The 27,806-nt window shown below is 54.8% G+C and overlaps 14 protein-coding genes across 14 annotated transcripts; 6 read left to right on the top strand and 8 right to left on the bottom strand.

Moving 5' to 3' along the window:
* Positions 1 to 133: 133 nt before the first annotated feature.
* On the bottom strand, positions 134 to 1,981 carry L969DRAFT_86460 (uncharacterized protein). Its single transcript, XM_014712996.1, has 7 exons — positions 1,749 to 1,981; positions 1,540 to 1,695; positions 1,336 to 1,482; positions 1,096 to 1,277; positions 1,018 to 1,049; positions 866 to 965; positions 134 to 817 (listed from the first exon to the last, which is right to left on the bottom strand). Exons 1-7 carry the CDS (start codon positions 1,830 to 1,832, stop codon positions 556 to 558), a joined length of 963 nt encoding a protein of 320 aa, XP_014568482.1. The 5' UTR covers positions 1,833 to 1,981; the 3' UTR covers positions 134 to 555.
* On the bottom strand, positions 1,851 to 3,134 carry L969DRAFT_86458 (uncharacterized protein). The gene is made up of 6 exons (XM_014712995.1): positions 2,870 to 3,134; positions 2,606 to 2,806; positions 2,538 to 2,552; positions 2,386 to 2,479; positions 2,209 to 2,336; positions 1,851 to 2,155 (listed from the first exon to the last, which is right to left on the bottom strand). The coding sequence occupies exons 1-6, from the start codon at positions 2,942 to 2,944 to the stop codon at positions 1,916 to 1,918; spliced, it is 753 nt and encodes a 250-aa protein (XP_014568481.1). The 5' UTR covers positions 2,945 to 3,134; the 3' UTR covers positions 1,851 to 1,915.
* L969DRAFT_23110 (uncharacterized protein) lies at positions 3,006 to 4,287 on the top strand. Its single transcript, XM_014712908.1, has 5 exons — positions 3,006 to 3,144; positions 3,201 to 3,238; positions 3,290 to 3,356; positions 3,415 to 3,597; positions 3,707 to 4,287. The coding sequence occupies exons 1-5, from the start codon at positions 3,059 to 3,061 to the stop codon at positions 4,203 to 4,205; spliced, it is 873 nt and encodes a 290-aa protein (XP_014568394.1). The 5' UTR covers positions 3,006 to 3,058; the 3' UTR covers positions 4,206 to 4,287.
* Positions 4,209 to 6,002, bottom strand: L969DRAFT_86456 (uncharacterized protein). The gene is made up of 10 exons (XM_014712994.1): positions 5,965 to 6,002; positions 5,799 to 5,914; positions 5,520 to 5,690; positions 5,396 to 5,459; positions 5,237 to 5,346; positions 5,139 to 5,189; positions 4,930 to 5,082; positions 4,655 to 4,873; positions 4,541 to 4,605; positions 4,209 to 4,489 (listed from the first exon to the last, which is right to left on the bottom strand). The coding sequence occupies exons 1-10, from the start codon at positions 5,966 to 5,968 to the stop codon at positions 4,273 to 4,275; spliced, it is 1,170 nt and encodes a 389-aa protein (XP_014568480.1). The 5' UTR covers positions 5,969 to 6,002; the 3' UTR covers positions 4,209 to 4,272.
* A 41-nt stretch (positions 6,003 to 6,043) lies between these two features.
* On the top strand, positions 6,044 to 7,840 carry L969DRAFT_86455 (uncharacterized protein). The gene is made up of 2 exons (XM_014712993.1): positions 6,044 to 7,285; positions 7,332 to 7,840. Exons 1-2 carry the CDS (start codon positions 6,105 to 6,107, stop codon positions 7,621 to 7,623), a joined length of 1,473 nt encoding a protein of 490 aa, XP_014568479.1. The 5' UTR covers positions 6,044 to 6,104; the 3' UTR covers positions 7,624 to 7,840.
* Positions 7,841 to 10,158: 2,318 nt separating this feature from the next.
* On the top strand, positions 10,159 to 12,560 carry L969DRAFT_86453 (uncharacterized protein). The gene is made up of 4 exons (XM_014712992.1): positions 10,159 to 11,637; positions 11,685 to 12,232; positions 12,279 to 12,347; positions 12,395 to 12,560. Exons 1-4 carry the CDS (start codon positions 10,197 to 10,199, stop codon positions 12,464 to 12,466), a joined length of 2,130 nt encoding a protein of 709 aa, XP_014568478.1. The 5' UTR covers positions 10,159 to 10,196; the 3' UTR covers positions 12,467 to 12,560.
* On the bottom strand, positions 12,461 to 13,430 carry L969DRAFT_23106 (uncharacterized protein; the record flags this gene model as incomplete). The annotated part of the gene is made up of 2 exons (XM_014712907.1): positions 12,613 to 13,430; positions 12,461 to 12,560 (listed from the first exon to the last, which is right to left on the bottom strand). Exons 1-2 carry the CDS (start codon positions 13,407 to 13,409, stop codon positions 12,461 to 12,463), a joined length of 897 nt encoding a protein of 298 aa, XP_014568393.1. The 5' UTR covers positions 13,410 to 13,430.
* Positions 13,431 to 13,439: 9 nt separating this feature from the next.
* L969DRAFT_86449 (glycosyltransferase family 59 protein) lies at positions 13,440 to 14,930 on the bottom strand. Its single transcript, XM_014712991.1, has 7 exons — positions 14,646 to 14,930; positions 14,469 to 14,598; positions 14,277 to 14,417; positions 14,095 to 14,230; positions 14,002 to 14,049; positions 13,812 to 13,954; positions 13,440 to 13,756 (listed from the first exon to the last, which is right to left on the bottom strand). Exons 1-7 carry the CDS (start codon positions 14,880 to 14,882, stop codon positions 13,470 to 13,472), a joined length of 1,122 nt encoding a protein of 373 aa, XP_014568477.1. The 5' UTR covers positions 14,883 to 14,930; the 3' UTR covers positions 13,440 to 13,469.
* Positions 14,931 to 15,716: 786 nt separating this feature from the next.
* Positions 15,717 to 16,654, bottom strand: L969DRAFT_16533 (uncharacterized protein; the record flags this gene model as incomplete). Its single annotated transcript, XM_014712852.1, has 6 exons — positions 15,717 to 15,968; positions 16,016 to 16,045; positions 16,099 to 16,139; positions 16,191 to 16,276; positions 16,329 to 16,468; positions 16,517 to 16,654. The coding sequence occupies 6 exons, from the start codon at positions 16,652 to 16,654 to the stop codon at positions 15,717 to 15,719; spliced, it is 687 nt and encodes a 228-aa protein (XP_014568338.1).
* Positions 16,655 to 16,825: 171 nt separating this feature from the next.
* On the top strand, positions 16,826 to 19,981 carry L969DRAFT_81827 (uncharacterized protein; the record flags this gene model as incomplete). Its single annotated transcript, XM_014712990.1, has 4 exons — positions 16,826 to 18,794; positions 18,949 to 19,168; positions 19,229 to 19,822; positions 19,924 to 19,981. 4 exons carry the CDS (start codon positions 16,826 to 16,828, stop codon positions 19,979 to 19,981), a joined length of 2,841 nt encoding a protein of 946 aa, XP_014568476.1.
* Positions 19,982 to 20,250: 269 nt separating this feature from the next.
* On the bottom strand, positions 20,251 to 22,165 carry L969DRAFT_93689 (uncharacterized protein; the record flags this gene model as incomplete). The annotated part of the gene is made up of 11 exons (XM_014712989.1): positions 20,251 to 20,344; positions 20,391 to 20,785; positions 20,835 to 20,895; positions 20,941 to 21,017; positions 21,070 to 21,129; positions 21,176 to 21,322; positions 21,381 to 21,541; positions 21,595 to 21,631; positions 21,681 to 21,809; positions 21,865 to 21,965; positions 22,018 to 22,165. 11 exons carry the CDS (start codon positions 22,163 to 22,165, stop codon positions 20,251 to 20,253), a joined length of 1,410 nt encoding a protein of 469 aa, XP_014568475.1.
* Positions 22,166 to 22,260: 95 nt separating this feature from the next.
* Positions 22,261 to 23,595, top strand: L969DRAFT_93688 (uncharacterized protein; the record flags this gene model as incomplete). The annotated part of the gene is made up of 1 exon (XM_014712988.1): positions 22,261 to 23,595. The coding sequence occupies one exon, from the start codon at positions 22,261 to 22,263 to the stop codon at positions 23,593 to 23,595; it is 1,335 nt and encodes a 444-aa protein (XP_014568474.1).
* A 43-nt stretch (positions 23,596 to 23,638) lies between these two features.
* Positions 23,639 to 25,361, bottom strand: L969DRAFT_93687 (uncharacterized protein; the record flags this gene model as incomplete). Its single annotated transcript, XM_014712987.1, has 7 exons — positions 23,639 to 23,904; positions 23,954 to 24,032; positions 24,084 to 24,180; positions 24,232 to 24,331; positions 24,385 to 24,571; positions 24,627 to 24,686; positions 24,738 to 25,361. The coding sequence occupies 7 exons, from the start codon at positions 25,359 to 25,361 to the stop codon at positions 23,639 to 23,641; spliced, it is 1,413 nt and encodes a 470-aa protein (XP_014568473.1).
* Positions 25,362 to 25,688: 327 nt separating this feature from the next.
* Positions 25,689 to 26,922, top strand: L969DRAFT_86444 (uncharacterized protein). The gene is made up of 3 exons (XM_014712986.1): positions 25,689 to 25,896; positions 25,955 to 26,778; positions 26,835 to 26,922. Exons 1-3 carry the CDS (start codon positions 25,800 to 25,802, stop codon positions 26,853 to 26,855), a joined length of 942 nt encoding a protein of 313 aa, XP_014568472.1. The 5' UTR covers positions 25,689 to 25,799; the 3' UTR covers positions 26,856 to 26,922.
* The last annotated feature ends 884 nt before the right edge of the window (positions 26,923 to 27,806 follow it).

The raw sequence follows: 27,806 nt of genomic DNA, 5'->3' as shown, positions 1-27,806 counted from the left end.
CACCATCCTCTGACGCTGAGAGCCTCAATAGTGTCATACACTGGGAAAAGCCATGCACCAGTTATCCGACACGGACAATCTGTGCTGTCCCTGGGTCGACGGGTACCCTGACTGTGACTGCTAGCGATCGATGTCTTCTCTTGACGGGTGCACGGATTGCATTAGCAACGCAACGCTCAACATCGAGGTCGTGCTCGACGGGGCCTTTTTTTCCGACCTCGAACGCCACATCTGCTTCAAGTCAGATCGAGACAGTCTAGCTCTTCTTGAGACGCTGACATGGGACGTGCTCGCCGAAGTCGAGTGGAAAGTTAGCTTGAGCCACACCACCCTTACGATGAGTCCACCCAGCTGATCTTGATCCTGAACACAGTGAAGGCACGTACGGTTGAGTAAGTTACAACACGTTCCAAAGGCAGAGCCTTACCCGGCGTGTAGCGCCCGAGATGCCGCGACCTTCACCGAAGCATCATCAGAATATCGCGATAAGCAGGTGCAGTTGGTAGACATGTCCACTCTGAAGTCAGACGACAAGAACCAATGCATCTAGCCGGCTTAATCTATCCTGCGTTTTGCTTCTTTGCTACCATCAGTGCCATTGAGCGGCCTCTTGTTGCTATCAGTGAGGGCAGACAGGTCGCCCAAAGATTCGATGACGTAGTCCGGCACGACTTCTGCATCTTTCGCTTGATAGTCTTCTCGCTTTTGTACGCCCGTCAGTACGAGCAAAGTCTTGATGCCACCATTTTTGCCGAAAGCGATGTCGGTGTCCAGCCGGTCACCGATCATCAGCGTTCGCTCTCGGTCGATGTCGTGCCTGTTTGGGCCATGAGCTCGCTCGGGGCATGACAGAGCGGTTGCGCACGTTTTGAGAATGCAGTCAAGCATGGGCTGGTTCGGCTTGCCAACGACGATGGGCTTGTTCTTTACTGCATATCGCAAGGGCGCGCTGATCGCTCCAGAACCTGCACGCATCATCAGAAGTGCTAACGCAAAGGCGTCAGTCGTCGGTCTCACCAGGGTAGAGCTTGCCATCGGAATGAGGAAACCTGCAGAGCTGATTAAGTCGCGTCCACCAGATCACGTCTTGCCTACGTTGTGTCGTCGTTGGTCAGGATGAAGTGGCAGCCTTTGTTCTCTTGCAGATAGCGATGGGCTTTGGCGATCTTCTTGTAGTTGATGTGCATGTCGAAGCCCGCCATGACGGCTCCGACGTCTGGATCCGACTGGATAGAGCTGAAATCCATCAGGGGTACGAACACGTTGTCTTTGGAATCCTGCCCACGCATATGCCTCAATGATCTCAATCGGGAGGGAAGAGGGAGTGTGACTGACTGTGCCGCCGCAGTAGGCGATGCCCTCCGATTCGAGCTCTTTCTCTAGCCCATCCTCGCCAATAACATAGACTTTCTTATCTTTGGGGAAATCCAAGACATATTTGAGATAGGCTACGCTAGCATAGGCCGAGCCGAAGATCTCTTCCTGTCCGATACGACGTACATTCAGCACGCAGACTCGATGAAGCAGCTGTCCGCGAACGATGTGAGCCTCTAGGCCAAGTTTGTCGAATTTGGCCTTGAACCCTTCACGCGCTTTGGTGGCATTGTTGGTGACGAAGATGAGCTTCTTGCCTTGCTTGCGCTGGTACGCGAGGAAGTCTGCGACGCCGGGTATGACGTTATCGCCATGCCATATCTGTCGGGTGCCCGCTGAGCTTGACGATGCAAGACAGCGAGAACAAAGCTGACCACGCCATCGCAGTCGTAGAGGAACGTGTCAAACTTGTCAAAGAGATCTCTGTAGTCCTCAATCGACTCGAGTTCATGCGTCATCTGCGCGCGATCAAAAAAAGAGCAAGTCGCGACGATTGACTGATCCAATCCTGACAACACGAAGAATGCATTTGGCTTGCAGATCAATCTCGCTTGAGATCTCTCCGAACGATGTCCAGCTCGACCTTGTTCTTGCCGCCTTCCCTGCTGACGACCTTGAGGACGTACATCTCCAGCCCATCGCCAACTTCGATATGCCTCTCCGTTGCGCCCGTGAAGGAGTCGACGACGAGACCGAGCACTCGCTCAAGAGGCAAGTTCGACCGCCCCTCTTCGTCCAAGATGCTCTCGCCCTTTGGTAGATTCTGGTTCTTGCCCATGACCTGTGGACGAAGGCTTGAGCGCGACTGCAGATAGAAAGGAGTGAGATCCTCACCTGGTTGTCTAAGAACGGTTGTACGAGCGACTGAGCCGCACCGGCAGATCGACAGCTCTCGCGCTCGTAGCTGCCCACCGGGTCGAAAGAGTACACCGCGCCAGTGCCATCTCGGTCGATACCTCCCACTGAATGACGCGTCAGTGCTGTCCGTGGTCCGAGGCTTGCAGAACGCACAGATGACGTAGGAGTAGTAGGGGAAGAAGCGCTTGCCGTAGAGCATCGTCTGAACGAGTCGAGCGATGGCGGTCAAGTCAGGGTACTTTTGATGCTACATCACACGCCGATTGTCAGCTATTTCACGAGCTGGTGCAGGAGTGCCAGCTGACTGTATGAAAGTACCACTGCAGCCGAACAGGTCAGTGAGCGAGGAGTATCTCGTCCCGGTGGGGCGTACCTCCAGACGCTGTCTGAGCTTTTTGACGAGCGTGTTGGAATCGGCCATGAAGCCTTGAGTCGCCATGACGGTCTCGTCCGTCAGTGCAAACACTCTCGGCTGGTAGCGAGACTGGATCGAGTAGCCTTCCGACTGTCGAGTGTCTGAGGCTACGACTGCAAAGTCTCTCGACGACACAGCCAGGATCGTACCGCCGTTCTCCTGACCATCCACGCACGAGTCGGTGAGCTGTCGCATGCACCGCTTGCGCGAGTTCCTGCTCACCGAGTATGGATTGAAAGCCCGCTGTTGAGCGCCTGATCGTTCGTGCATGACCGATGGCTGAGCATGGGCGAGCATGCTGATGGTGAGCCGGGTCTCTCTCGAGTACTTTGAGCCTCGCAAGCGCGTCACCTCGCTTGCTTGCCAATCGCCCGAGCTCGCGCTGCATCTGCCCAGTGTGCACGCGAGCCAATGTCTTCGCCGTCGATCAGCCTGCGGGCAGGACGATGTCAGCGCAGAGCCGAGACCAGATGGGTCGATCCACTGCCCGAACGAGGGTGCGCCGAGCCGAGTCAGCCTCTTTGGCGCGATGTTCAGCTCATTGCGACGACAGGCTCCTCTATATCGAGCAAGAAGACGATCTCACGCACTGTCAGCCGTCTCGTCTTGGTGTCTACGTATTTGGCTGATGCTCGTCAACAGTGCGATGGAGAGATCTCGCTACAAACGCCATAGTCGACGATCTCATCCTCTTTCCCGGTGATGCATCGTGAGCACTCATGGATGCCCAGCCTGCTGACGGGACTGATCCTTCTATTCGGGGACAGCTTCAGCAAAGTATCGCAATCGAGCACAGGCAGGATATACGTCCTCAAGTTCTCCTCGAGCTCTGCGCGACACTTCTACTGGCTCCAAGATCCCTCGGACAGCGAAGATGCGGCTCAGACGAAGCGACTCAACGACCTCATCGTCAACGACGAGCAAGACGAACAGGATACGACAATGGCCTCGTGAGCTACACCCTCTCTCCATTATGTCTGCGCAAGCCATTGCATGATGCCATGTTGTTCTCCTCCCCTGCTCGCGTTCTTTGGAGTGAGGCTGACTTTCTGCACTCAGCAACGCCGATGCAGGTCCGTCCTATATCCCAGCCACACCGGCGCCAGCTCAATCTGCGGCTCCCTCTGCGCCTGCTGCTCCTCGCAAGCCAGAATCAACGCGAGGAACCTCACAAATGGATCAAATGCGAAGCATACTCGCCAACCTGGGCCAATCACCGCTTGCGCAGCAGGACGAGGAGCCAGCTTACCATCTGACGGATGTTCTCCAGCCCTCGCGACTCCTGCCGCTTCTGAGAGACGAGAAGACGCGAGAAGCTCTGTTCCCATACCTGCCGACCGATTTTGAGCCTACCGAGGAGACGCTGCAGCGAGTCATACAGGGACCCGAGTTCCGCAGAGCTGTAGCCAGTCTCGACGCAGCTCTGCGCACCGGCGCTCTCGCCCCACTCGTAGCAAGCTTCGGCTTGCCACCTGATGCTGCAATGGGCGTTGACGCTTTCCTCAAAGCGATACAAGACAAAGCAGACAAAGAGAGACCAGAGAGCATGCAAGAATGATAATCCATTGCATGTCGGTCTGCTCATATGCGAACAACAAAAATATACAGTCTGCGGAACACAAATCTCATTTCTGTCCCTTTGCTTTCGCTTTGCTCTTGTCATCGCCCTTTTTGCCTTTCTTGCCTTTGTTGGCTTTAGCTTCTTCCTCGGCTTTACGCTTCATCGGGTTGATGAATTCGCCGGACGGCGCAGCTTTGGTGAAAAACCCGTCCAGGCGTCCTTGCTGCTTGGTCTGCAAGCCAGACTTGATTTTTGCTGCTCCTTTCCGGACTCTGTCCTCACTGCTCGCCCGCGTTCAGCTCGGGATCTCTGTTTTCATGTTGGCAGCCTACTTGAATCCCTTATCGCGCACAAGAAAGTCGACCAGACCTTCGATATCGGGATCTTCCCATTTGAGCTGTGCGCGAACGCTGAGCACATCTTCATCGAAAGACATGATGGCTCACATCAACCTCTTCGGCTTTCAGCACATCCGGATGCTTGAACAATTCCCGCGCTTCTCGGTACGGCCAATCTTCGGGCGCCGCTCGAGGTGTATCTTTGAGCGCTTCGACGACAGCATCGAGATCACCGTGGTCTTTGATCAGCTTGAGAGCGGTCTTTGCTCCGATCTTCGGCAACGGATCCACGTAATCGCAGCCCGAGAGAATGCACATGTCGATGAACTGAAAAGGCGGGGGCATCAGCGCGATAGGTGAAAGGGATGAAGGCAAGCAATCACTTCGTCCATGGTCAGCTCCATGCCCTTGAGGACTTCACTGAGCTCGATGACATCAATGGGCAGCTTGCGCTGCTCGGAGAAGGTGAGGTGGCGCAATATGATGGGCGAAGAGAACGTCAGAGTGTCCATGTCTTCAGAGCCTGTGCCGTAGACCTGCGCTTCGGTCGTGATAAGCCTGCGACCCTGCGAATGGAATCCATCTGGCTGACCAATCCTCCACGGCATAGTTCGGCACATTGCGCTTCCGCCTCGGAGGGCGCCTGCTCGTCTATAAGCCGATGACGCGCTTGGTCTGACAAGAGCGTACGATAATGAACGGTATGCCCATCAGCTTCAGCAGCCGCTGACATTCCTCGTTGTGCTCCTTGGTCACTCTGACTGTCCTACGCGAAAGCTTGTCGATCTCTTCGACAGTGCCTGCCAATGAGAGCATCAGACGCGTCTTGCGAGCTCAGAGATCGCTGACCTGTCTCTTTGGCATCTTCGCCTTCTTCTGTCGCTTCCGCTCGCTTTGCAAATCGTTTTTTGAGCTGTGCAGCAAGCTCGCGTAAGCCCCTCGTGCGTCTGTCTCGTCGATAGAGCATGCTCACCACGCCTGATTTGAGATCAGGGGGCTTGCCGTCAAAGACGTAGGCAGGCTTGATGCCGTTCTCGACCATGCGGATTGTCCGATAGAAGAATCCCATGAGGTGTGACGTCGTCTCGCCGGATTCATTCATGAGCTGCTGGCCGTCTTGTTGCCTGACGGCAATGAGGAACTGTGTGACCAGCTTGAGCGCCAGTGGACAGCAAGCAGAGACAAGCTTGCCTGATCTGTGAACGCATTCCATGCTTCAGCCATTGCATAGGCTGGCAAAGCAGATAACCGCACATATAGACATGCTGGCGTCTACAGCAACCTTGCGGCCAAAGAGGTTCTTCATTTCTAGTTGCCGAATGGCCTTGGGAGCAACATCCGAGATGAGATTGGTCAGACCCTTGATACCTGCCCTTCCGATGATCAGCGAGGTCGCACAGCAGTAATTTCAGGCTGACCCATCTCGTAGCAGCGCTCCAAGCTCGATCGGCGAAAGAGCAAAGCGACGCGTCGTTTCTAGCAAAGTGCTCGAACCCCCTCTGCGCTTTGTCCTACTCCCTCTTGACATCCCCTCGCAGATGCCTACAAGTACAGAGCGATGACATCTCAAGATCCGTTGATGACGGCGCGCACGCTGTCGGGCTGGCTCAAGCTCACAGATCAGCTCGATAGTACATCGCCTGCTGTACCCAATGTACGCGCTCGCAGCATGGCCACGAGGCCAGTGCAGAGACCCGAATGGCCCCCAATGCTGCCACAATCTGCTTTCCTCTCTCCAAAGCGGCCGCGCTACGATGCGACACCGCTGACGCCGCTCACAAGCACCTCAGCAGATGCGCTACTTCTCCCAGAGGAGCCGGCCAATCGCTCACCTTCCACACTGCGGCACCTCAGTCAGATGGTGATTGGCTTCGCGATTTTTGATGCTGGCGAGGAGCTTCTGTTTGCGCCCTCGCCCAACTCGACGGCCGCATCCATCGCAATAACGAAGAAAAGAGCGACTCTTGCCGACAGCTCACCATCCCATGTAGCCAGTCTGATTCCCATTACTCCGCCCAGATCGCCGGTACGGCCCTTCCATACTTCGAGGGGAATTATGTATGAATACGAGAAAGATCAAGGAAGACACACGTTCATGTGTAGAGGACATGCCATGTCAACAGACACCTCGCCTGGCCTGCCTATCGCTTGCATTATCACGGCTATGCTAGCATTCGGTTTACCTGTACTCTCTGTTCTCGTCAATGCGGACGCGTGGCTCCATGCGATGCCGACTCGCATCTGCTTCATTGTGCTAGTCTACGCCTGGCTGATCGCCCTAACCTCCCTGACGCGGGCAGCGCTTACCGATCCTGGCATACTACCAACAGACATCGATACAAAGGAGCCTTCGACAGACTATCGCGAGATTCAGTTCGGCTTGTCGAAGTCGTTCAGGACGAAAGAAGAGACGGTCTCGATGGTCTGGATGACGACCAAGTATTGCACGACTTGCAAGCTATACCGACCACCACGCGCGAGTCACTGTCGTCTCTGTAACGCTTGCTGCCTCAATCTCGATCACCACTGCGTCTATTTGAACACGTGCATAGGCGAGCGCAATTATGGCAGCTTCCTGGCAGGGCTAAGCGGCGCAGTCCTTGCCCTGTCGCTTCTCATCGCACTCCTGGCCATGCAGCTTCTAGCCTCAGCGCAGCCTGTTGATATATTACCGCGGATACTCAACCCTGTTCTATTGAGTGTTTCCGGCCTGCTGTGGGTGCCAACGACAGGTTTATGGTATGCTACATGCTGTCAGAGCTATTTGTAAGCTGACAAGGCGCAGTCTTTACCACGCTAGACTAGTATACAGAGGTCAGAGCACAGTCGAATCTCTACGCTCCGGCATGCACGACCTTATACAAACGCCCTTTGCTCAACGCACACGTCTCAGGACTATCATCGCTTTGGTTGGCCGTCCCGTCGTACGACAAGCTCGTCAATGGTCAAGGCCGGTGCGGGTCGACGACAGACTCGACAATCCGTTCGTGTGGGCTCGTGAGCGACATGTACAGAATCGCAAGCCACCACCCAGCTGGCACGCTTCGTTTGCCAGCGCCCCCCAGAAGACACATTAGATGTGCCTCGTCTACTCTGCGCAGTGCAGCCGAGATTTCTTGACCACAACAGGACCAACGAATTTGTCATACCTCGCTCCAGGTTTTCGCAGCGGTGTATTGTTGGAGTCTTGCATTGCACTGAGTTGAACGAGGACCACTCCCAACAGCACATCTCTCCTCAGTCTCTCTGGTTTCATCCAAACAATGCAGCACTTGCAAGATGCTCTCTTCTGAGCGCAAATGGATTCGGTGTCAGTATCTTTTGAGCTATCGCAGAATAAAGGGTAGTGGGAGGACGTTAATGAGCAGCTCGACATCGCCCTAGCGACTGTTATTGTTCATTCGACTCATGCACAGCGTACGATCACTATAAGAATCTGTAGCGATACGACAGCGGAGGGAAGCTTATGTCGACGTATGCCTTGAAGCCAACATCTTGCAAGGTCTGAAAATGAGGATGAGCGACTGCCCCCCGGCTTATCGATAATGCCCCTGATCCATCGCTGGTCTGGCCGCTGCAGTCACGGAGCGTGAGGATCATATAAGGGACTTTCTTCTCGTAGACGGAGACACTGATGATCTGGCTCTTTGGTTTGCATCGAGAGACAAGGCAAAGGCATCCTAAGTGCGCACGATTCACCTCGTGAGCTTGTCGTCTCGGGTGTTTAGCACTTGCACTCTGGCCAGGCGGGGTCGCCCTGGCAGCACTCTGTTGGACCCGAGAGGCAGGTAGTGCAAGGAAGGCCGCTGCTACTCTTCGGCCCATGACCCTGAGATCTGCTCGCCTGTCAGCTTGCCACTAAGCCTCGGCAACAGACTCACGCTGTAGTCCAAGCCACGAAGAAGGAGAGAGCCATTGTCGACACGATGGAGATCATGAACATCCTGTTCAGACGCTTTGCTTTGCTTCGCGCTGCCTTGTATATGCTTCGCCTTGCTTGACCTTGGTTCGTCTGGACTGTGTCTGACCATGATGCGGTGGACGTGCTCGGCCTTCGACCGAAGAGGAGGCGAGACTAGTGATTAGCTGAAACAGCGGAAATGATGAGCTAGAGGGAGACATCGGGCACTGTCCGATGTGCATTCTCCTCCGTATTGACCCTTCATGAACAGAACCGACGCATATCATTCAAACAGTGGCGCGGTAGTCGTCTTCACGGCTTGGACGCTCTGAGCCAGTCGAGTGTATGCTGAATGCATTGTATAGCCAGCCAAAGCGTTGTTTGGCACTCGAGACTGCTCCTGAAAGTCCATCGGTGCGCCTGGCGTTTACATTCCGGCCAATGAGGTCCGCCCTCGCAGCAGGCTGGTCCGTGGAAGCACGCTCAGCATTCATGGCCACTGCTGCCGCCTGCTGGCGCGTGATCCGGGCTCCTGCGCGGCGTCAGCGCGATGCGATCAGGCTCGACAAGCAAGTGACGCGATGACGGTGGCTGTGAAAAGCATCAGAGTCATCGTCGTGACGATGGTAGGCTTGAAGAGGATTCTGCTACGCCTTACAGTCCTGATGAAGAGAACGATGCTTTCTGTTGATTCGGATCGAGTCAGATTCTGTCTGGGCGATGGAGACGGAATAAGAGTCACCCGTGCGATGGAGCAGTTTGGGTCGGGGTCACGCTGTGCAATTGCACGATGATCTGAGACGCGGAGACGGAGGCCGGCTGACTGAGGCAAGCGAGCATGCACGCAGGTGAAGTTCTGAGCTTCGTGAAGGCGATAGGCCATGCAAATGGCTAACGCGAGACAAATGCATTGAGCGTTTGCGCAGCATGCATGTTGCGAGCCAGGCGAGCAGGCGCGCTAGCTGATTCAGGATCTCCTTTGCAGCACTGCTTGTTGCGGGCGGAGCAGACGTCGCGTTCTTAAACTATGCTGCTACTCTCGCTGCCGCGGGCATGCCTTTGTGGCCATGAGCGACGAAGGCAAGGTTGGGCAAGCCACTGATACACTGATGAGCATGACCGAGGAGACGGTGGTCAAAATGAGGACCATCTTGAACATCGTACCTGACTCTCTCGATTTGCGCGTTGCGATCAATCTGTCGGGCTATAGGGGGTTAAGGAGCAAGCCAGGCGACTGTGGCAAAGCGGTTCTCGAGACATTTGCTCGCCGGTTGGGCACCTCCTAGCCGGAGACTAACGGCCAAAAGCAGTGACAGAGCTCCCGATAGCAGAACCAACTGAGTCTCGGAGATCCGCGATGTCTGGCTGGTCACGTATGAGCTGCAACTCCTTTTGGGGAATCGACCGTTCGCGAGCTTCTGGCCCATGACATAGTCTACAGTCACGCTTGCTCTTCCTCGGGCTTGTGTTCACACGGAGCCAAGAGCACAGCAGTCGCTCGAACGGACGAGTAGGCGAGCTCGAGAATTGAAGCCCAACAGAAAGTTGCTGAGAAGAAAGGGCAGTCAAGCAAAAGTCGTCAGCGTCCGAGCAATAGGACTCAAATGAAATCGCTCGGTATAGGCTGCCGAGGAATACCAAGGGGGCAGTCTGCTCGCACGGAAGGCCTGACCAGCTTCTTCTGATTTGGTGAAGCCATGTCGCGTTTCTTGTCGGACACGTTCAGACACCTTTGGGCCTTGCAGTCGCATGAGGTCGCCCGAGGATGCTATCAACGGGCACGGTACTACGCATACGCAGTCTCCAGACCGTCGTGCAAGCAAAAGAGTACGGTACTTCCACGAAGAAGACGAGCATGAGAAAGAGCAGATTGGCGACTTGGCCAACGGCGCTGCAACGAATGGCAAGCAGAGCAAACACAAGCGAGCCTTGCGTGCTGCCGATTTGTTGTCCTCTCGGAAACTGCTGCCCATATGGCAAGGGAGAGAGGGCATATGTCAGCAAATACTGAACAATGACACAGTCGTGATACTGGGCGAGACTGGCTCTGGCAAGACGACACAGGTACCGCAGTTCCTGCTTCAGGCCTCCAAGCAGACCCTACGCATAGCTGTCACTCAGCCAAGAGTCGTAGCGGCGACATCGCTCGCTGCTCGCGTGGCGGATGAGTTAGGCTGCAAGCTTGGCACATTAGTGGGCTATACCGTCAGATTCGACGATATTTCGTCCAATAGGACCCTGATCAAATATGTCACCGATGGCACGCTGCTCCAAGAGCTATTAGGAGATGCTCCGCTATCGGCCTACGATGTGATCATCATCGACGAAGCGCACGAGAGGAGTCTGCGATCAGATATGCTCATGGGCTTTCTCAAATCAATACAAAGCGACCGCAAGGAAGCGCATGCCGACGGGCAAGTCTGGCAACGAGGGCCTCGTCAGGGCGAGCCCGTGTCTGCCTTGCGCATCGTCATCATGAGCGCAACGCTCGATGCTCAAAAGTTTAGCGCGTTCTTTGACAATGCACCTGTCCTCTTTGTGAGAGGCAGGCAGCATACTGTTTTGACGCGCTATACCGCCGAGCCCGTACAAGACTTTGTCGACGCGGCGCTCAAGACGATCTTTCAGATCAATCTAGAAAGGCCGAGAGGCGATATACTGGTTTTCTTGACGGGCCAGGAGGACATCGAGAGCCTGAAATCATCACTAGAGTACTATATAGAGACTTCGCCCACCGTAGGAAGGCCAAACCTGATCATACTACCGCTTTACGCTCAGCTGCCGCCGAAACAGACGAAAGAAGCCTTCGCGCCTGCGTTGCCCGGCACGCGCAAGGTCATCCTGGCGACAAATGTCGCAGAGACTTCTCTCACGATTCCAGGCGTGCGGTATGTCATCGACACGGGTATGCAAAAGGAGAAGCGTCACCATGCAGCTCAAGGATTAGACTCGCTGCTCGTCGAGAAAATCAGCAAATCGTCAGCAATGCAGCGAGCAGGTCGTGCAGGTCGAGAGGAGGATGGTGAATGTTTCCGGCTGTACACCGAAGAAGACTACAATGCGCTCGAGGCATCGAGTCTGCCGGAGATCAAGCGTGTCAGCCTGTCTTTTGCGCTTCTGCATCTTATGGCCTCCGGGTCGGAGGATGTGTATACCTTCGATTTTCTAGATGCGCCTGCTGTCGATTCGAGTAAGTCAGTGACATGGCAAATAACGATGTCTGACTCTTGCGCGCAGTCAAAATGGCAATGCTCACCTTGCATGCGCTGCAAGCGGTCAGTGACGAGGGCAAGATAACGCCTCTTGGCAGGAAGATGGCCATGCTGCCTCTGGACCCTACAGAATCTCGAATACTTTTGGCTGCTTTCGAGCATGGCTGTCCTTCCGAGATTGTCGACCTCTTGTCTCTTCTGTCTCAATACGACTCGCTGTTGATCAACTCCTATGCAGCGCGAGAACAAGCGACAGAAGCGAGAAAGGTGTTCTTGCATCGCGATGGAGACCACATGATGCTCCTCAACATCTTGCGAGCATACGTCGAAGTGGAAGATGATCAACGGGCATCTTGGTGTCGGGAGCACTTTATCAATCATAAAGCTCTTCAAAACGTGCTGCGGACTCAAAAGCAATTGCGCGATCGATGCGTACGGCTCAAGCTCGACTGGACGGTGACGTGCGGCGAATCGAGCGAGCCTGTCCTTCTCAGCTGTCACGCTGGTCTCTTCCACAATGTCGCTATTGCGCATGACGATGGCCAGTATCGTACCGTCGGCTCCTCTCGCATGGTCCGTTCAGATCGTGCAATGCGTGTGTAATTAACATAGCATTCAGGTGATCAAAATTCATCCTTCGTCAACGATACACAATCGCAAAGTGCGCGCAATAATGTATCAGGAGTTGGTACGCCCGAGGTATTGCTGCATGCACGTGGGCTGAGTATCATACAGGTACATACAACCAACACGTACGCGCGATGCGTCTCGACCATACAGCCTGCATGGATCCGTCGAGCATCATAACTCGCTGATCAGATTCGCTACTTTGGTATCGACAAATTCTTCGATATGCCATCCCGATGACGGGTCCTTGACGACACCTGCTCTTCCTAGCGTGCTGCGCATCGGATGATCAGACAGAGACCATGCATGACGACGAAGGGACATACTCGAGCACGCTAATGATCAGTCCTTCCTTGACGATCCGCGTGTCGTGAGGATACTTGACATTCTTTTGCCACTCGACAAAGTCTTCTCTGTTGTAGCCAAATTTGTGAACGATGTAGTCGACGTTCGGTCCATCTCGCGATGCTTGTGAGTCCGCCTCACGGGTGTGCTTCGACAAGTTATCGAGAAAGCTTGTCACTGCCTCTGGTTGGCTAGCAAGGCTGCGCGCAATCGTCCAAGATGGCCATGGCGTGACGACTGAACCTATGAAGCGCACCTCGCCCGAGTCTAAGTAGGGCTTTGTGGTGTACCATTCCCACAGAAAGGCGGAAATTGTGCCGTCATTGGTCGCATTTCGCAGTGCTTCAAACGTATTGAGGACGACAAACTCGATAGGCTCAACAGTCTCGTTCGCGGCATCGCTGAACCACTTCTGCTGCCAAGCCATATAGTTGGCCATGACCTGAGAGCCAGATCCCACTCGACTGATCCCAATGACCGTCTTTCTGAGATCTCCGATCGACTCATAGCTGCTCTTCTTGCCTGTGACTACTGCCCAATTGAGCGGAGAGTCTACAGCCGAGCCGACTAGTTTGTATCTGCCCTTGCCGGTTGCTAGACCGGCGATGAGTGACTCTGTGAGCGCAATGGCGACATCGACCTCATTCTCGTTCAGCCGGCCTATCATCTCTCCTGTACCGCCGGGACATTCTACAAGCTCGATCGAACTGTCCGCATCTGCAAGTCGATAGATCGGGAGTGAGACTTGCTCAGGTACGAAGCCGACTTTGAATGTCATCGTCAATTCACAGCAATGCACGAGGTGACACGCGTCTATCGTTCATCGTTAATGATCAGATCAGAACATGAACCTTTGCAATCCTGATTCTGACGGCCATTTGAAGGGCTTGTACAGAAAGACGTACAAGGTCAGCGCGTTGATGCCTACATAGGATGCCGTCTCGAATAAAAGGCAAAGCTGCCATTGACGCCGTGTTGCAGTCTGGGGACGTGACAGATGCAATCGATAGACCAGGAATGGCAGGATGTAGTAGCGCGGTTCGATGAGTGGTGTAGGCACGAGCGCCAGTGTCGTTGCCAAGAGCCAGATTGTATAGCTCAGAGCTGACCATGTTTGTGCAGCAGCTGTGCAGAGGCGTATTAGCGAAGCGAATTCGAATGTAATTGGCGAGAAGCATGCCTGAGATCTGATGCACCAATACAGCAGCGGGTAGGTAGACAAGGACCATGATGTAGCGCGCTAGCGGGTGAGCTTGATAAATGCGTTGCCACACGTAGAAGACATAGTGGCGGTTGTCGCTGAGCATGAAAAGATGCTCATACCTGCCCTTCTTGTCAGCACAGATACACCGTATCTGATGGCCAGTCACGTTAGATATCTGACCACCACAAGCATTGACACGCAAGCGAGCGGTGCTCTGTGCAAGGGGTCAGACGAGTCGTACGACTCTGGCCGCGCTCACAGGAGTAGAGCTGCGCGAGACGGCCGGAAGTGCAGCACGGGCACGATCAACAGAGGCGCATTGAATGCTGCTGTAAAGGCGCTGAAGTAGAGCAACTGAGGCAAGTGAAACATCACGACATGATTTGCTTTGTCGCCTGTGAGTACGATGAGTACAGCCCCAGCCTGTGTTGACGTAATCACCAAGCACAATGCCGCCGTTGTACCGTACAAAAGCGATGAACAGAGCAAAGACAGGGACGAATGGCCCGGCTAACTTTGCCACTGTCGCCGGCCGACGGAGACATGTGCTGACAAGGTCGACCAAGATCGTAGGCATCCTGCCTGAGCGGAAGCTTTCTCAGCAGGCTGAGGAACCAATGCAAATCTACGCACTAAGGGTGGCGCTCTCGAGCGGAATGGACTCGAGATCGCGTCGCTCTAGGTCGTGCACGAGAGCACATCCTGCGATATAGGCGACCCAGACGATGTTGGTTTGCCGTAATGAGACCGACGCTAGTCCGAGCTAGGAGAGAGCATGAGCTGTGCTATGATGGCAGCCGGCAAGCGTACCAGAGCAGCAAGAGCTTGTTGACGCGAGAGACTGCGTTCATATGCGCCGAGCATGAGCGCAGTCGAGAGCATGTCGGTGTAGTACAGGAATGCAAAGAAGTATAGTGGAGGGAACAGGGCAAGCGTGATAGCTTCCAGTGGCTCTGTAGGCTCCTCTGTACGTTGCTTTGCGCGGCTCTTGTCCCAAGTTCTCCGTATACGCAACAGCCGCATGATGCGATACATAAGGAACGGCATTGCGCAAGCCAGCGCGACATTGTGGCTTCGTAGGAAGGCAGTCGAGCAGGTCAGACGGGTCAAATGGTGGGTGGCCGTGCTGAGGATGTAGCTGTTCTGCAGCAGATGAGCGTGACGAGTGTCATTTGCGCCTGACGCACAGTCCGGGCGGGGTCGTCAGCTTGGGATCCCATGCTTGCCAGTTGCCAGAGCAGTATGCTTGCGCTTGGGGCACATGAAAGATTTCATCCTGTCGAGAGGGGGGGCTCAGAACCTGAGATATTACCAGAGCATTGCATGCTTTGTCTGACCATGTAAGGCTTTGGCACTTCTTCGTTGATCACTTTAGCGATCTGTAGCGTCACTGCAGCATATACTGCACCCAATCTCAGCCCTGCCATCCCTATAAGGATAGCGCTCGCGGGCTGCGAGCTTCACTCCCTTCAGTTCGCGTACGCGACGTCGCTCCACTCAGATCATGTGATATGAATCCTTTTCAATACGCTGACATCACACCGGCTTGAGATGACTGCTCGATACGAGTGCAATTCCACAACGCGATGGCAAAGCTGTAATGTTGAGCGTGCCGGATGCTTCAGCTTGAGGACAGCATATGTGAGCGAAGTGTGGCGAATGGCTGCTCGATATTCTGAAGCGGCCGTGCTTGAGAGATCAAGCACTGCTGATATCCGCCCTGGCGTCTAACGAAGACGACATGGCAGTCAAGTGTATGACAAGAAAGCCAGCCGAGCAGAAGTGCACGATGAGGCCGGCTTGCCTGCGCCCAGTCAGGCCGGCGACGTCCGCATCGTAATAAGTATGTCAGCGATACCAATATCTCGGCCCGGCAGGCGATCAGCCGCGTGGAGCCTCAGTATTGTCTACGTCGTCGTCGCCTAGCGCGAAAAGCTCGTCCTTGGCATCCCAAGGATCGTCAGGCTTGCCGTTCTGACCATCAAAGGCATTCATGCCGCCCAGACCGTCCTCGAGATCGAGATCAAGCTCTTCTAGTGGCTGGTATAGCTCGAGCAGTTCTCGGTTTGCGCGATAGGTTTTCTCAAGCCGGCTTGAGACGAAATAGCCAACTGAGCAGCCGAGCAAATTTGCCTGTACAGCGTTTGAACCATGTGTCTCACCACTGCTAGAAAGCTTACTATGATATCGCCCAGCTGAAACGTTTTGTACTGTGCTTGCCACCCATAAGCGCGCCCTTGCGAGCTCATAGAGGAATTCGCACAGGCAAAAGGGCTTGCACAAACTCTGAACATATGCCCCCCACTGCACAATACGATGAGCATACGCACACTGTTCCAAATACCACACGCGTACCGAAGAAGGCCAGTGTGCCACACCAGATCGCGTTGGCGCGACGCCATAGAAACACGCGCCTTGCAGATTCTTCGACCTCGAGCGTCCTACAAAGCGACTTCGTGAGCCTGCATCAAATCTGACATGAGATCTCCTTACCAATAGAGACAGGACGTCGCTACAGAGAAGCAGACAAAGTGGAGCGCTTTGTCGTTGACGGGTAGCTTGCTGCCCGCTGTCGGATGAAAGCCGAGAATGGATAATATGATGAGCGTGAACGCCGTCAGCAATGCAAAAGCCTGCGCGCTGGTCAATCACTGAGCCGAGCGGGCCACAAGTGCACGCACAGGTCGAAAGCGCAAAGGTACCTCTTGGCCCCGGTATCGGAGTTGCACGCGAAATGAGGCGAGCAGGAGCTTGGCACCTCGCTTCTTGAGGCGATCGGGCAGCGAGCGCCTCCGCTGACCTGCCGTCAACTCGACCATGACTGAGCTGGGACTTGCTGGCTTGTGCGATGTCGTCACGCGGTCGCGACAAATTGCGCACGACCATCCGGTATTCGGCCGAAAGCCTCTCCCTGCTGGCCATGCAGACCACACTCGAACGATCATAGGTCCAACACGCTCAGCTAGATGGCAGATTCAGAGTCTGCCACCATGGCTCAGCTGGATGACCAGCCGCAACTCACTTTCCGAGCGATCAGCGTTGGCTTGCTCGTCGGGACTTTACTTTGCTTTGCAAATGTTCAATTCGGCCTGCAGACGTCTTGGGTCACAATGGCAAGCTTACAGTCTGCGCTCGTAGGCTATGCTATCTGTCGTGCCATCGAAAGCGCCGGGCTCTTTGCAGCTAGCCCACTCTCGGCGAAAGAGAATGTCTTGCTTCAAACGACTGCAGTCGCCGTTGGCACGATGCCGCTAGCTGCAGGTCTGATCGGCGTCATACCGGCACTCGGAGAGCTCAAGCTAGACATCGATGGCGTCGAGCCTGTCACGCTCTCTGTCACACAACTCATTCTATGGTGTGGTTCTGTCGCGGGTTTCGGCATCTTTTGGGCGGTGCCGCTCAGGAAGCAGTTCATCGTGCGAGAACAGCTTGCGTTCCCCAGTGGCAGAGCGACAGCTGAGATCATAGCAGCTGTTCACAAGGCGCCACGACCAATCAAGACGAGCTACGAACGGATACCAGCCGACGAAGAGGAGAGCACTACCATGCGAGCAACAGCAGAGCGTACCTTTGGCCGTGCAGGCTGGCTCACGCTCTGGGCCTCCATGGCAATCTCTGCCGGCTACATGTGTCTCACATTTGCCTTTCCGGTTCTATACGCATTACCTGTCTTTGACTGGATTTCTGGACATGCTCTCGCCCGCAGATGGGCTTGGTACTTCAGTCCGAGCTTCAGCTACATCGGTCAGGGTATCATCATGGGCCCAGCGACAGTCTTTTCGCTCGCCGCTGGCGCATTCACTGGATGGGCTGTTCTGTCTCCTCTTGCGCATTATGCCGGCTGGGCTCCTGGCCAGATCAACGCAGATGACGGAGCGAAAGCCTGGATACTCTGGCCTGCACTCGCTATCATGACAGCAGAATCGATCATGAGTCTCGCCATGATGATCTTCAGCGTTGTTGCGAGCGCGCTGCCCCAAGCCAGGAACCTCAAACCGGGCGAATCGCCCAAATCGCAACAGCTCAATCTACCGGATCAAGAAGAGGAAGGCTATGATGACACTGCAAAGGATGTGTCAATCAAAACTGTGCTAGCCGGCTTGGCAGCGACCACGATCGCATGCGTCCTGTTCATCCATATTCTATTTGACGGCATCAAGCCGTGGGCAACGCTGCTTGCTGTCCTAGTATCTGGCATACTATCCGTACTGGGCGTGCGCGCCCTCGGCGAGACCGACATCAATCCCGTCTCGGCAATCGCAAAGATCAGCCAACTTCTATTTGCTTTTGTGCAGCCTGGCATGGTGGCCAATCTCATCGCGGGCGGCATTGCAGAGAGCGGGGCCCAGCAAGCAGGCGACCTGTCTCAAGATCTCAAGACCGGCCATCTCTTGCATGCCGATCCGAGCGTGCAGCTTGCTGGGCAAGTTATTGGCTCTGCCTTCAGTGTGGTCTTATCGCCACTGATTTACAACCTTTTCCGGACTACGTACAAGATGCCGAGCCCCGCGTATCCCATCCCCGCCGCAGCGGTTTGGCTCAATCTCGCGCGCCTTGTCAACCATGGGCATCTACCGCCACATGCTGCCAAGGCGATGGTCGTCGCTGCGGGTATCTTCATCTTGTTGTTCGTCGTCAAGACATACAGCAAGACAGCAGGCAGTAAATACCCTCGCCTGCAAAGCGCTGTGCGCTACTTTCCGTCTGGTATCGCATTCAGCATCGGTTTTGTCATAACGCCCAACTTCTCCATTGCCCGTCTTATCGGCGGGCTGATTGCCTATGCTTGGAACAACCGATACAGCCATAGTCGAGATGCGGACCAGAAGCATTTGCTACTTATTGTCCTCGCTAGTGGCTTTGTGCTTGGCGAAGGCGCGGCGTCAATCGTCGGCCTGACATTGCGATCGCTCGGAGTGCATCCACTTTCGTATGCAGGCTGCCATTCGCATGGCGGCGGTTATTGTGCATAGAGAAATATCGACCAAGCGGTCTGTGCTCAGCGTTGCTTCTCGCGACAGAGGCCAGCCTCTTTGACCATGACGCTCGACCATCTCGCCTTCAGAGCGCGGAAGGCGGCCTTCCGTGATTGGTCTAGTATTCATAGTCATAGCATCACATCAGCAAGTCATGTCGGAGCAGGCTCGAATCGTTCAGACGCGCTCGGGCAGAAAAGTGACACGCAAGACCGCCCGACGCAAGACCCCCGCAGAAGCCGTCGAAATACTTGAGCAATACTTTGACCGTGCTCGCTACATCACCGAGTTGACCAAAGACGAACGTGTCAGTCTGGTCGAGCAAACCGGTTTGCCTGATCGCAAGATCTGCTGCTGGTGGGCCAATCGGCACGTCTCTCATCCTTGCATCAGACGCGAGCTGACGGATGTGCATAGCCGGGTCAAGGCTAATAGAGATCAACAAAGAGAGGACGAGCAACATAGAGCCGCTGCCGGAAGTCTTGCGCTCGGCAGCACGTCGTCTGCGTATGATTCTCTCATGCGACTTTACGAAAGCGCGACTGCACAGCGTATGACATCGCCGGAACCCTCGCTCACGCAATGGTCAAGTGGATCCTCGTCAGATCATACGTCGATTCTGGAACAGACAATTGCGCCAGAATCGTACAGCGACATGACTTGGCTCGCCGATTCGATAACCCCGTCCGCCCTGACTTTCCTGGACGTGCACTACTTTTGCTTTGGAAATCCTGCCGATCCATGGATCGCTGCTTCGACTGGCGAGAGGCAATGTAGCGCACACATTGACACGATCACCTCTGATTTGATTTATACGATCTTGGACGAAGACAAGCAGCTGCACATGACGATGCCGGCTACGTCCATTGTGTCAATCCATCTTATGTTCGTCTCCGGTACAGACGATGCTTCCATCTACGTCCAGCTTTCTCGTGCGCCGATCTTCACTGCTGTTTCGCCTGAAGAAGGCTGCCTGATCACGGGCGACTGGTCACCGCAAGAGCGAGCAAGGTACGTTTGAGCCTTGGTAACGAGCGCTAGCTGAGCTCTATCTCTGTCGAGCAGCGCCACCTCATATCCGCATTCTCTGCTTATTGGACATGCTCTTGCAGCTTCAGACGCTCTCAGACACAATTTTGGCCACCTGCTCCAGATTTGTTGCTCAGATGACGCGTCCGCTCTCATCGGCGAATTGGAAGGCTCTACGTTCGCCGAATCGATGATGCAGACGCTTATACCTCACGGCGATCTAGACTGCATCGACCTCTTGACGGAGACGACAGACTCGCACTGCTTCACGAGCAGTACTCAAGACCTTATGGAAGCGCAGCAGCAAACATTCGCAGAGCAATTCGGATTTGACACTTTCGCATCAATGTCCTTGTAAAATAAAGTTAGCAAACACTAGATTTGTAGCAGTAAGCATTGCATTTGACAAATTAGAGCTTTGCGTAAGCACTGATCTTCTTGCGAAGCTTGTCTCGAACAAAATCGAGGAAGCCTTCGGTCGTAACGTAATGTTCCCGTTTCATGCTACAAGGCAATCAGCGCTGCCCAATCTCGATGACAGGGAACCCACTTCTTGCCATGTATCGCCAGTGCCAGATCCTTGGTCATGACCGCGTCTTTATCGACAGCTTCTATGCAACAAGCCTCGAGATCCTGAGCAAATTTGAGAAGCTTCTCATTGTCGTCGAGCTTTGCGCGGAAAGCCAGCCCCCTCGTCCATGCATAGATCGATGCGATTGAGTTGGTAGACGTCTCGTTGCCCTTTTGGTGTTCTCTGAAGTGACGTGTGACGGTGCCATGGGCGGCCTCGCTTTCCATGATCTTGCCGTCGGGTGTGATGAGTTCAGACGTCATCAGTCCTAAGCTGCCGAAGCCCTGTGCGACTATGTCCGATTGTACGTCGCCATCGTAGTTCTTGAGGGCCATGAGGAAGCCACCGGAGGATTTGATCATTTGCGCGACCATCTGTCGGGAACGTCAAGCTAGCAGCTCGTACGAAAGACAACGAGCTCACATCGTCGATCAGTCGATGTTCATACCAGATGTCGAGCTTCTTGAATTCGCTCGCATATGTCCTGCTAAGACATCAGTGTGGTAGCAGCATTGTCGAGAAGACGAACTCGTCGTATATTCTCTGGAAGGTGTCCTTCCACATGCCGTCATAGCCCTTCAAGATTGTATTCTTCGTCGATAGGTACTATTTTCCGAATGAGTGAGCAGCGGCCTATCGTCTTGGCCTGCAGGCTCACCATTGGGATCTTTTTCGAAATTGCCATTTTGAAGGATGCATGCGCAAAGTCCTCAACGCTCTATGGTGGTCATTAGCCGGGTTTGGTACGCCTGATGTGAACCTACTTGAACAGTGTTGTACATTGCTAGACCCATTCCTGGGCCTTTGAAGTCATAGACCTCCAACGTTTGCTTCTCGCCTTTGCCATCCGATGGCGTAAAGACAAGCTCAAGCTTGCCCGGTCCAGGCGCTTTGATATCAGTCGATCGGTACTGTCCGCGGACGAACTAGCTATCAGGCTTCAGTGAGTCCGAGAGAGTGCTGACGGACCTGATCGGCGTGTGCGTGTCGTCCTACCACGATAGGCTTGATCCATCCGGGGACACTCTTTGGTACTTTCTCCATCACGATCGGCTCGCGGAAGACGGTTCCTCCTAGTATGTTGCGTATAGTACCATTGGGCGATTTCCACATCTTCTTCAGGTGGAACTCTGCAGTCCACCATGAATAAGTCTGACAGGTCGCGTTCTCGTATTTGACTTACCTTCAACTCGCGCTTCGTCGGGCGTGATGGTGGCACACTGCGGTGAGTGTGAGCCTATACAGCCTTCCGTGCAGATGGATGCTCACCTTGACGCCGACGCCATATTTGATGATGGCTTCTGCTGCCTCTGTCGTGACTTTATCGTCCGTCTGATCCCTGTGCTCTATCCCGAGGTCGTAGTATTTGAGATCCACATTGATGTACGGCAGGATGAGCTGCATAAAAGAACCCTGATGAGCAGGAGAGCGTGCTCAATCGGACTGAACATGCCTCGTCTTTGATCTTGTGCCAGATGATCCTCGTCATCTCGTCGCCGTCCATCTCGACGACAGGGTTAGCGACTTGTATCCTCTGGTCGGACGAGCTCGAAGCTGCGTACAAGCACGCATCAGACACACGCATGGCTGAGGTATGACTGCCCACCTTGCCGAGTCGACATGGCTCCTAAATTTCTTGCGCAAGGTGGTGCAGCGTAACGACTGTGTGAGCCTGCTAGAGCTCTCGGCTGGAGAAGGAGAGATGCTCGTGCAGCACTGGAGAATGCTGTGCGCCCTAGTCGAGGCGCTTGCATGGGTCGTAGGAAGCCGGAGCCTGGACTGCGAGTGAAACCGGCGCGGAGCAAGTCGAGTGCCCCTTCCCCCCCCCCTCCCCAGTTCACTGGCACTGATGCTCATCCGGTCTGCGCTCAGGCGAGCGCCCAGACGGACCTACTGGCGAGCGGCAACCTTCACGGCAGGCAGTGACAGCAGTGCAGAGCTATGCGATCCTCTGTCGTCTTTCCTATCGGGCACAGAGACCTCCAAACCAGATGCGCTCATCTTTGCCCTCTCGCAGAACTTGCCGAGCGAGGTCATGCTCAGGATCCTCGACATGCTCCGCCAGGCTCATGCAGATGCACTAGGCTGTCTCTCTGACCCTCTACCTGCTTCTGCTTCAGCGATCACGTCAGGCGAGGACAGGTTGGCAAGTGCTGCTGTTGCGATTCACTACCCGTCCGATGGAGCAAGAGCTCTCCGCTTCACATCGAAGGTCCCCGGTAGACCCAAGATCGCTCTGGGCAGAGAAGTGAAGCGGGATGTAGAGACGTATGTAGATGATCGGTCTCATTGGGGTCGCATGTCACGCGTTGCCGTTTCCGACCTGCGATCGGCTCAGAACACCCTCGAGCAGATCGATGGTCTGACCGCAGACGACTTGAAAACAATGACACAGACCGTCTACTTCTCGGACGATAAGCCAGAAGGTCTGCTTGCCGCTCTCGATCGGCATTGCCCGCTCGCGGCAAAATCGGGCCTGATCGCGTCAAGCACGCCCTTCGTCACCGGAAGACCGTTCACGCTTCTCAAAGGCAGTCAGATAGAGCAGCAAGGTGCTGTAGGCGTAGCTATCGTCGATGGCGAACCCGGCACCGTCAAGCTGCATTTACGTGATATGGCAAATTTTGGCGGCAGGAAACGCGTCACGCAGTCTGCCGGCAATATCATCCTCGCACTCGATGACGCCAACGCTGCTGCACTTCTGTTGCAGCACATACAATCTTTTGCATCAAAGACTGACGCTTTCGGCAATACGGCAGAGTACCTCAATAAAGACAAGAATTACTACATAGCCGTTTTCTCCGAAAGCGAACGACCGCCTTCATCTCATGAGAAGCCTATCTTCCTCAGCCGGGTCATATCTGGCGATCCCAAACGGGGTGCAATCTCGATCGATACCGAGACCGATATCCTACCGGGGCAGTGGATCGAATTTATGCACCATCAAGGCGCACAGTCGGCGGCGATCGAACCCTCAGCGAAGCCGATGCTTAGCTTTGTCATGACCGCCACCGAAGAAAGCACACCGTCCTCACAGAGAAGCAAAGAAGGGGCCAAGACGATCGAAGGACAGTTCCTTGCAGCGAGCGAAAAAGGGTTTGTGCTGCACGATTCTGCCCGTCCGCTGTCGCACAGCTGGATATGCAAAGTGCAGGATGCGATAGCACGAGCTGCACTCACATAGACTTGTATCTGACCATGCAAACGGAGTAACAACAGGGCTTTGCTCATAGGTAGAGGCCTTCCGGCGTGCCTTCCTTCTTTCTATCGAGTACACGTTCTCTTGCGGCGTCAAAGTCTTTCTTCGTCACTTGCATGCGTCGTTCTCGCAGCGCAAGCAGACCTGCTTCTGTGCAAACTGCTTTGATATCTGCTCCCGATAGCTCGTCCTTCTGACCGATGTATTCCTCTAGGTCGACATCGGGCGCGAGTGACATGCGAGATGTGTGTAGCTTGAAGATGTGGCGCTTCGTCGTGGCATCGGGTAGCGGGACTGCAACAACATGAGCCAAAGCCAGCTTTCGGGGAACAATCGGACCCACATTCGATCTTGCGGTCGATGCGACCAGGGCGAATGAGCGCAGGATCGAGCGTCTCGATTCGATTGGTCGCCATGATGACCTGCGGGACTCATATGAGCATCATGTTGCACGGGCACGAAAGACGTCGAACCTTGACATCCCCACGATCGTCGAAGCCGTCCAGCTGATTGAGTAACTCGAGCATAGTACGCTGAATTTCCCTCTCACCGCCGGAATTAGAGTCATATCTGAGCGTCGCGGATCAGCAGAGCCCTGATGCTGTACTGCATATGGCTTACCTCTTTGTGCCGACTGCATCGATCTCATCGATAAAGATGATAGAAGGCGCATTCTCGGAAGCCGTCTTGAAGAGCTCCCTCACAAGCTTGGGACCGTCACCTGACAGTTCACGTCAGCTCTGAATGGCCGTCAGGTCGAGAGAGAGAACGTACCGAGGTACTTCTGGATGAGCTCTGAGCCGACGATGCGCAGGAACGTCGCGCTCGTCTGATTGGCTACGGCCTTTGCCAGCAGAGTCTTGCCCGTTCCCGGGGCTCCGTAGAGGATGACGCCCTTGGGCGGCTTGATGCCCATCTCTTCGTAGAGCTCTGGCGAAGACAGCGGCAGTTCGACAGATTCCTGTCATTGCAAACATGGATGAGACCAGCCCTTTGTCTGATGACGAATGCCCCACTTTGATCTCTTGTATTTGTTGAGCAAGCCCACCAATGTCCGCATATGACTCCGTTGGCGCCTAGAGCTCCTACATCAGCGAAAGGCAGGTCAGGTGAGTGTGTAGACCTGCCTTGTCCATCTTCATGATGCTAACGCTGGGATCGGTATCGTCTGCGAGCACGCCGATGATGGCCATCGTCTTGTGGTGTAGCAGAACGGATGAGCCTGGCTCGAGAGCATCCTTGTCTACAAAGCTCATGATGGCGACATAGTACTCTGGGCCCGTCGCACTCGAGACGATAGCGTGTTCGTCATCGATGATCTCTTCCAGCGTGCCCACTCCCATCGGGCTCCCTCTGAGATCTTCGACCTTGCTACGCTCGTCCTTTGTCTTGTCGACAACAGACTTGTCGCCGCTCGCCGCGCCTGACGCGTCACCCTCGCCACTTGTCGCATTGGCGTCACTCGATGAAGCCAGACTGGGTATGAGACGCTCCTGATTCTGAACAAATTCATCCTCCATGAGCAGATAATCCTTGATTCTCTCTAGCTTGAGTAGCTTCAGGCGACAGCGAGTGGTAGGTGACACGGCAGGCAATCGATTGATGCTGTCCATTCCGCCCTTGCCTCTCTTGGCCTTCTTGCCCACTCGCGTGGGGATGGGCGGCTCCCACTTCTTCTTCTCATCCTTCTTCTGACCATCCTTGCCTGCTCCTGCGCGGCCGCCGCCGGGTGTCGAGCCTTGCTGACCCATCTCGCCTCGTGCTGATCGCGCGAGCTAATGAGACGCGCAAGCGAGCCAAGTCTGACCAGATCGCAGCGCCTTGGCGATCTCGGAGCTGATCAAGCGTCTGGCAAGTGTGCTAGAGCCTCACGAGGGATGAGGTTGCTGCAGATGGTGCTGGGTGTAGCGGCACAGGTGTCGCGAGTGATCGGGGTCGTCGCTCCCAGATACACTTGAAAATTTGGCATCTAGTCGCGCGTCAGCCACAAGACACTCAGCGAGAATTGTGAGTCGCATGAAGCTGTGTCGCTGGAGAGCGAGCTGACGGAAGGAAGCACAGGGAGCCTGAAATATCCCTTTCCTACGTCTTCACTCAGAAGACAAAAGCAAAGCGGGGGTCTCCAGTTCGCACAAGGAGCAAGATCAGACACTGTCGCTTTGAGCTCGTAACGCCAGACACAGACCAAGATGGGCAAGACAAAGGACGTCAAGGCGGCTTACTTTGAGAAGCTCCGCGTACTCGTCGAGACTTACCCTGCCATCTTTGTCGTCGAAGTCGAGAATGGTGCGCACAGTGGCCTCAGCCTGCCATTGCGCTGACAGAGCTTTTCCCGTCTGCACAGTCGGCTCGAATCAGATGCATCAGATTCGACAGGCACTCCGAGGCAAGGCAGTCGTCCTCATGGGCAAGAACACGATGATCCGTCGTGCGATGCGAGGCATGATCACCGAGTTCCCTCAGCTCGAACGATTCCTGCCTTACGTCAAGGGCAACGTCGGCTTCGTCTTCACAAAGAGTGATCTCAAGGAGGTCAGAGACATCATCGTCGCCAACAAGGTCGCCGCACCTGCCCGTGCCGGTGCCTACGCTCCCCTCGATGTTTCTATCCAGGCCGGTCCTACCGGTATGGAACCTGGCAAGACATCCTTCTTCCAGGCACTGGGTATCCCTACCAAGATCGCAAGAGGTGCTATCGAAATCGTCTCTGTCGTCAAAGTCGTCACTGCCGGCACTCGCGTCGGTGCCTCAGAAGCGACCTTGCTCAACATGCTCAACATCTCGCCCTTCACGTACGGAGCTGTGCCCATCGCAGTCTTCTCTGACGGCATGGCCTTCAACCCGTCCGTGCTCGATGTCGAAGACAAGGTGCTGATCGATCGCTTCCTGTCGGGCATCAAGACGATTGCCGCCATCTCGCTCGCAATCAACTACCCCACACTGGCATCCGTCACCCACTCGCTCGTCAACTCGTACAAGAACTTGCTCGCTGTCGCGATCGAGACCGAATACGAGTTCGAAGGCGTTCAGAAGATCAAGGCTTACCTTGCCGATCCTTCTGCCTTTGCTGCTGCCGCGCCTGCAGAGTCCGCCGCCGCTGCCGACGCGCCTGCTGCTGCCGCCGAGGAAGCGCCCGCAGAGGAAAAGGAGGAATCCGACGATGACATGGCAAGTTCGCTGATGAGCTTACACCCGTTCCATGCTGATACCATGCTGTCATGCAGGGCTTCGGTCTCTTCGACTAGACATGTCTTCCATTGCAATCTGTGCTCAGGTCCAAGTACATGCCTGACCGCTGCTGATGAATTTGCGCGCCTTTTTCGTCGATCGCTTGCGACATCTCTGTACATATCGACACCTGCTTTGCTCAGCGAATCCTCCCGAGTCTGAACACTTTCTACCGACACAATGTATTGGTCACAGAGGCCGACCAGCTGAGCATTCGCAGTCTCCATCAGCGATCTGCAGCGTCGCTGTGTCAGCGAACAACTCGGCATGTCGCCTTGACTGCCGCCGGCCATGCCAAGCAGTTTGTTGTGTCAAGCTCTGCTCCCATCAATGCCTCAGGACTCACGCTAAAGCTTTGAGATGCTTTGGCAAAGCTTCATCAGGACTCTAGTCTACCGGATCCCTCTGACGTCGAGCGTCCTTACTCGCCATCGATCGATAGATCGACACGCTTTGACTTGCTCTGCAGCAATCGACTTCTCCACGTCATAGACATTCGGACTTCCTCGATAGCAAGTCAGTCGGGCAGTCACTCGGCTTGACAGCGCGGACTCATGCAAGCGGTTCTAGTGTCTCCCAACTTCTTCCTGCTCGCGTTTGCAGCCGTTTTGGTAGCACAGACTGCTCTGGCGTTCGTGCTTTGCCCGCCGTCATCTCAGGCCGTGCTCATCGATCACAGGCATCCGAGAAAGCAGTGCATGTTCTGCCCGGGCGAAATGTGCTGCGAATGGCCACATTGAACGTCTCAAATCTCTCAGTCTCGTGCGCTGCAGCTCATCATCGGCTTTCGCAAGCAGGTGATTGCGTTGTCGGCATGTTCCGCAAGTCCAAGTAGCATCATTATAGCCCCGAGCGCGCAAAGTCAAAGGCGCGCTGGACGTGTTTGGAGATGCATTCGCCGCTAGCTCTGTTTCGAGGAGGCTCCAGATCAGCGACTACTTCTTGCACGGATCTGAACTTTCCTCGCC

This window comes from Mixia osmundae, assembly GCF_000708205.1.
Source record: "Mixia osmundae IAM 14324 unplaced genomic scaffold scaffold_4, whole genome shotgun sequence".
Classification (NCBI taxonomy): Eukaryota; Fungi; Basidiomycota; class Mixiomycetes; order Mixiales; family Mixiaceae; genus Mixia; species Mixia osmundae.
The sequence above is the reverse complement of the archived record's forward strand: the minus strand, read 5'-3'. Positions and strand labels throughout refer to the sequence as shown.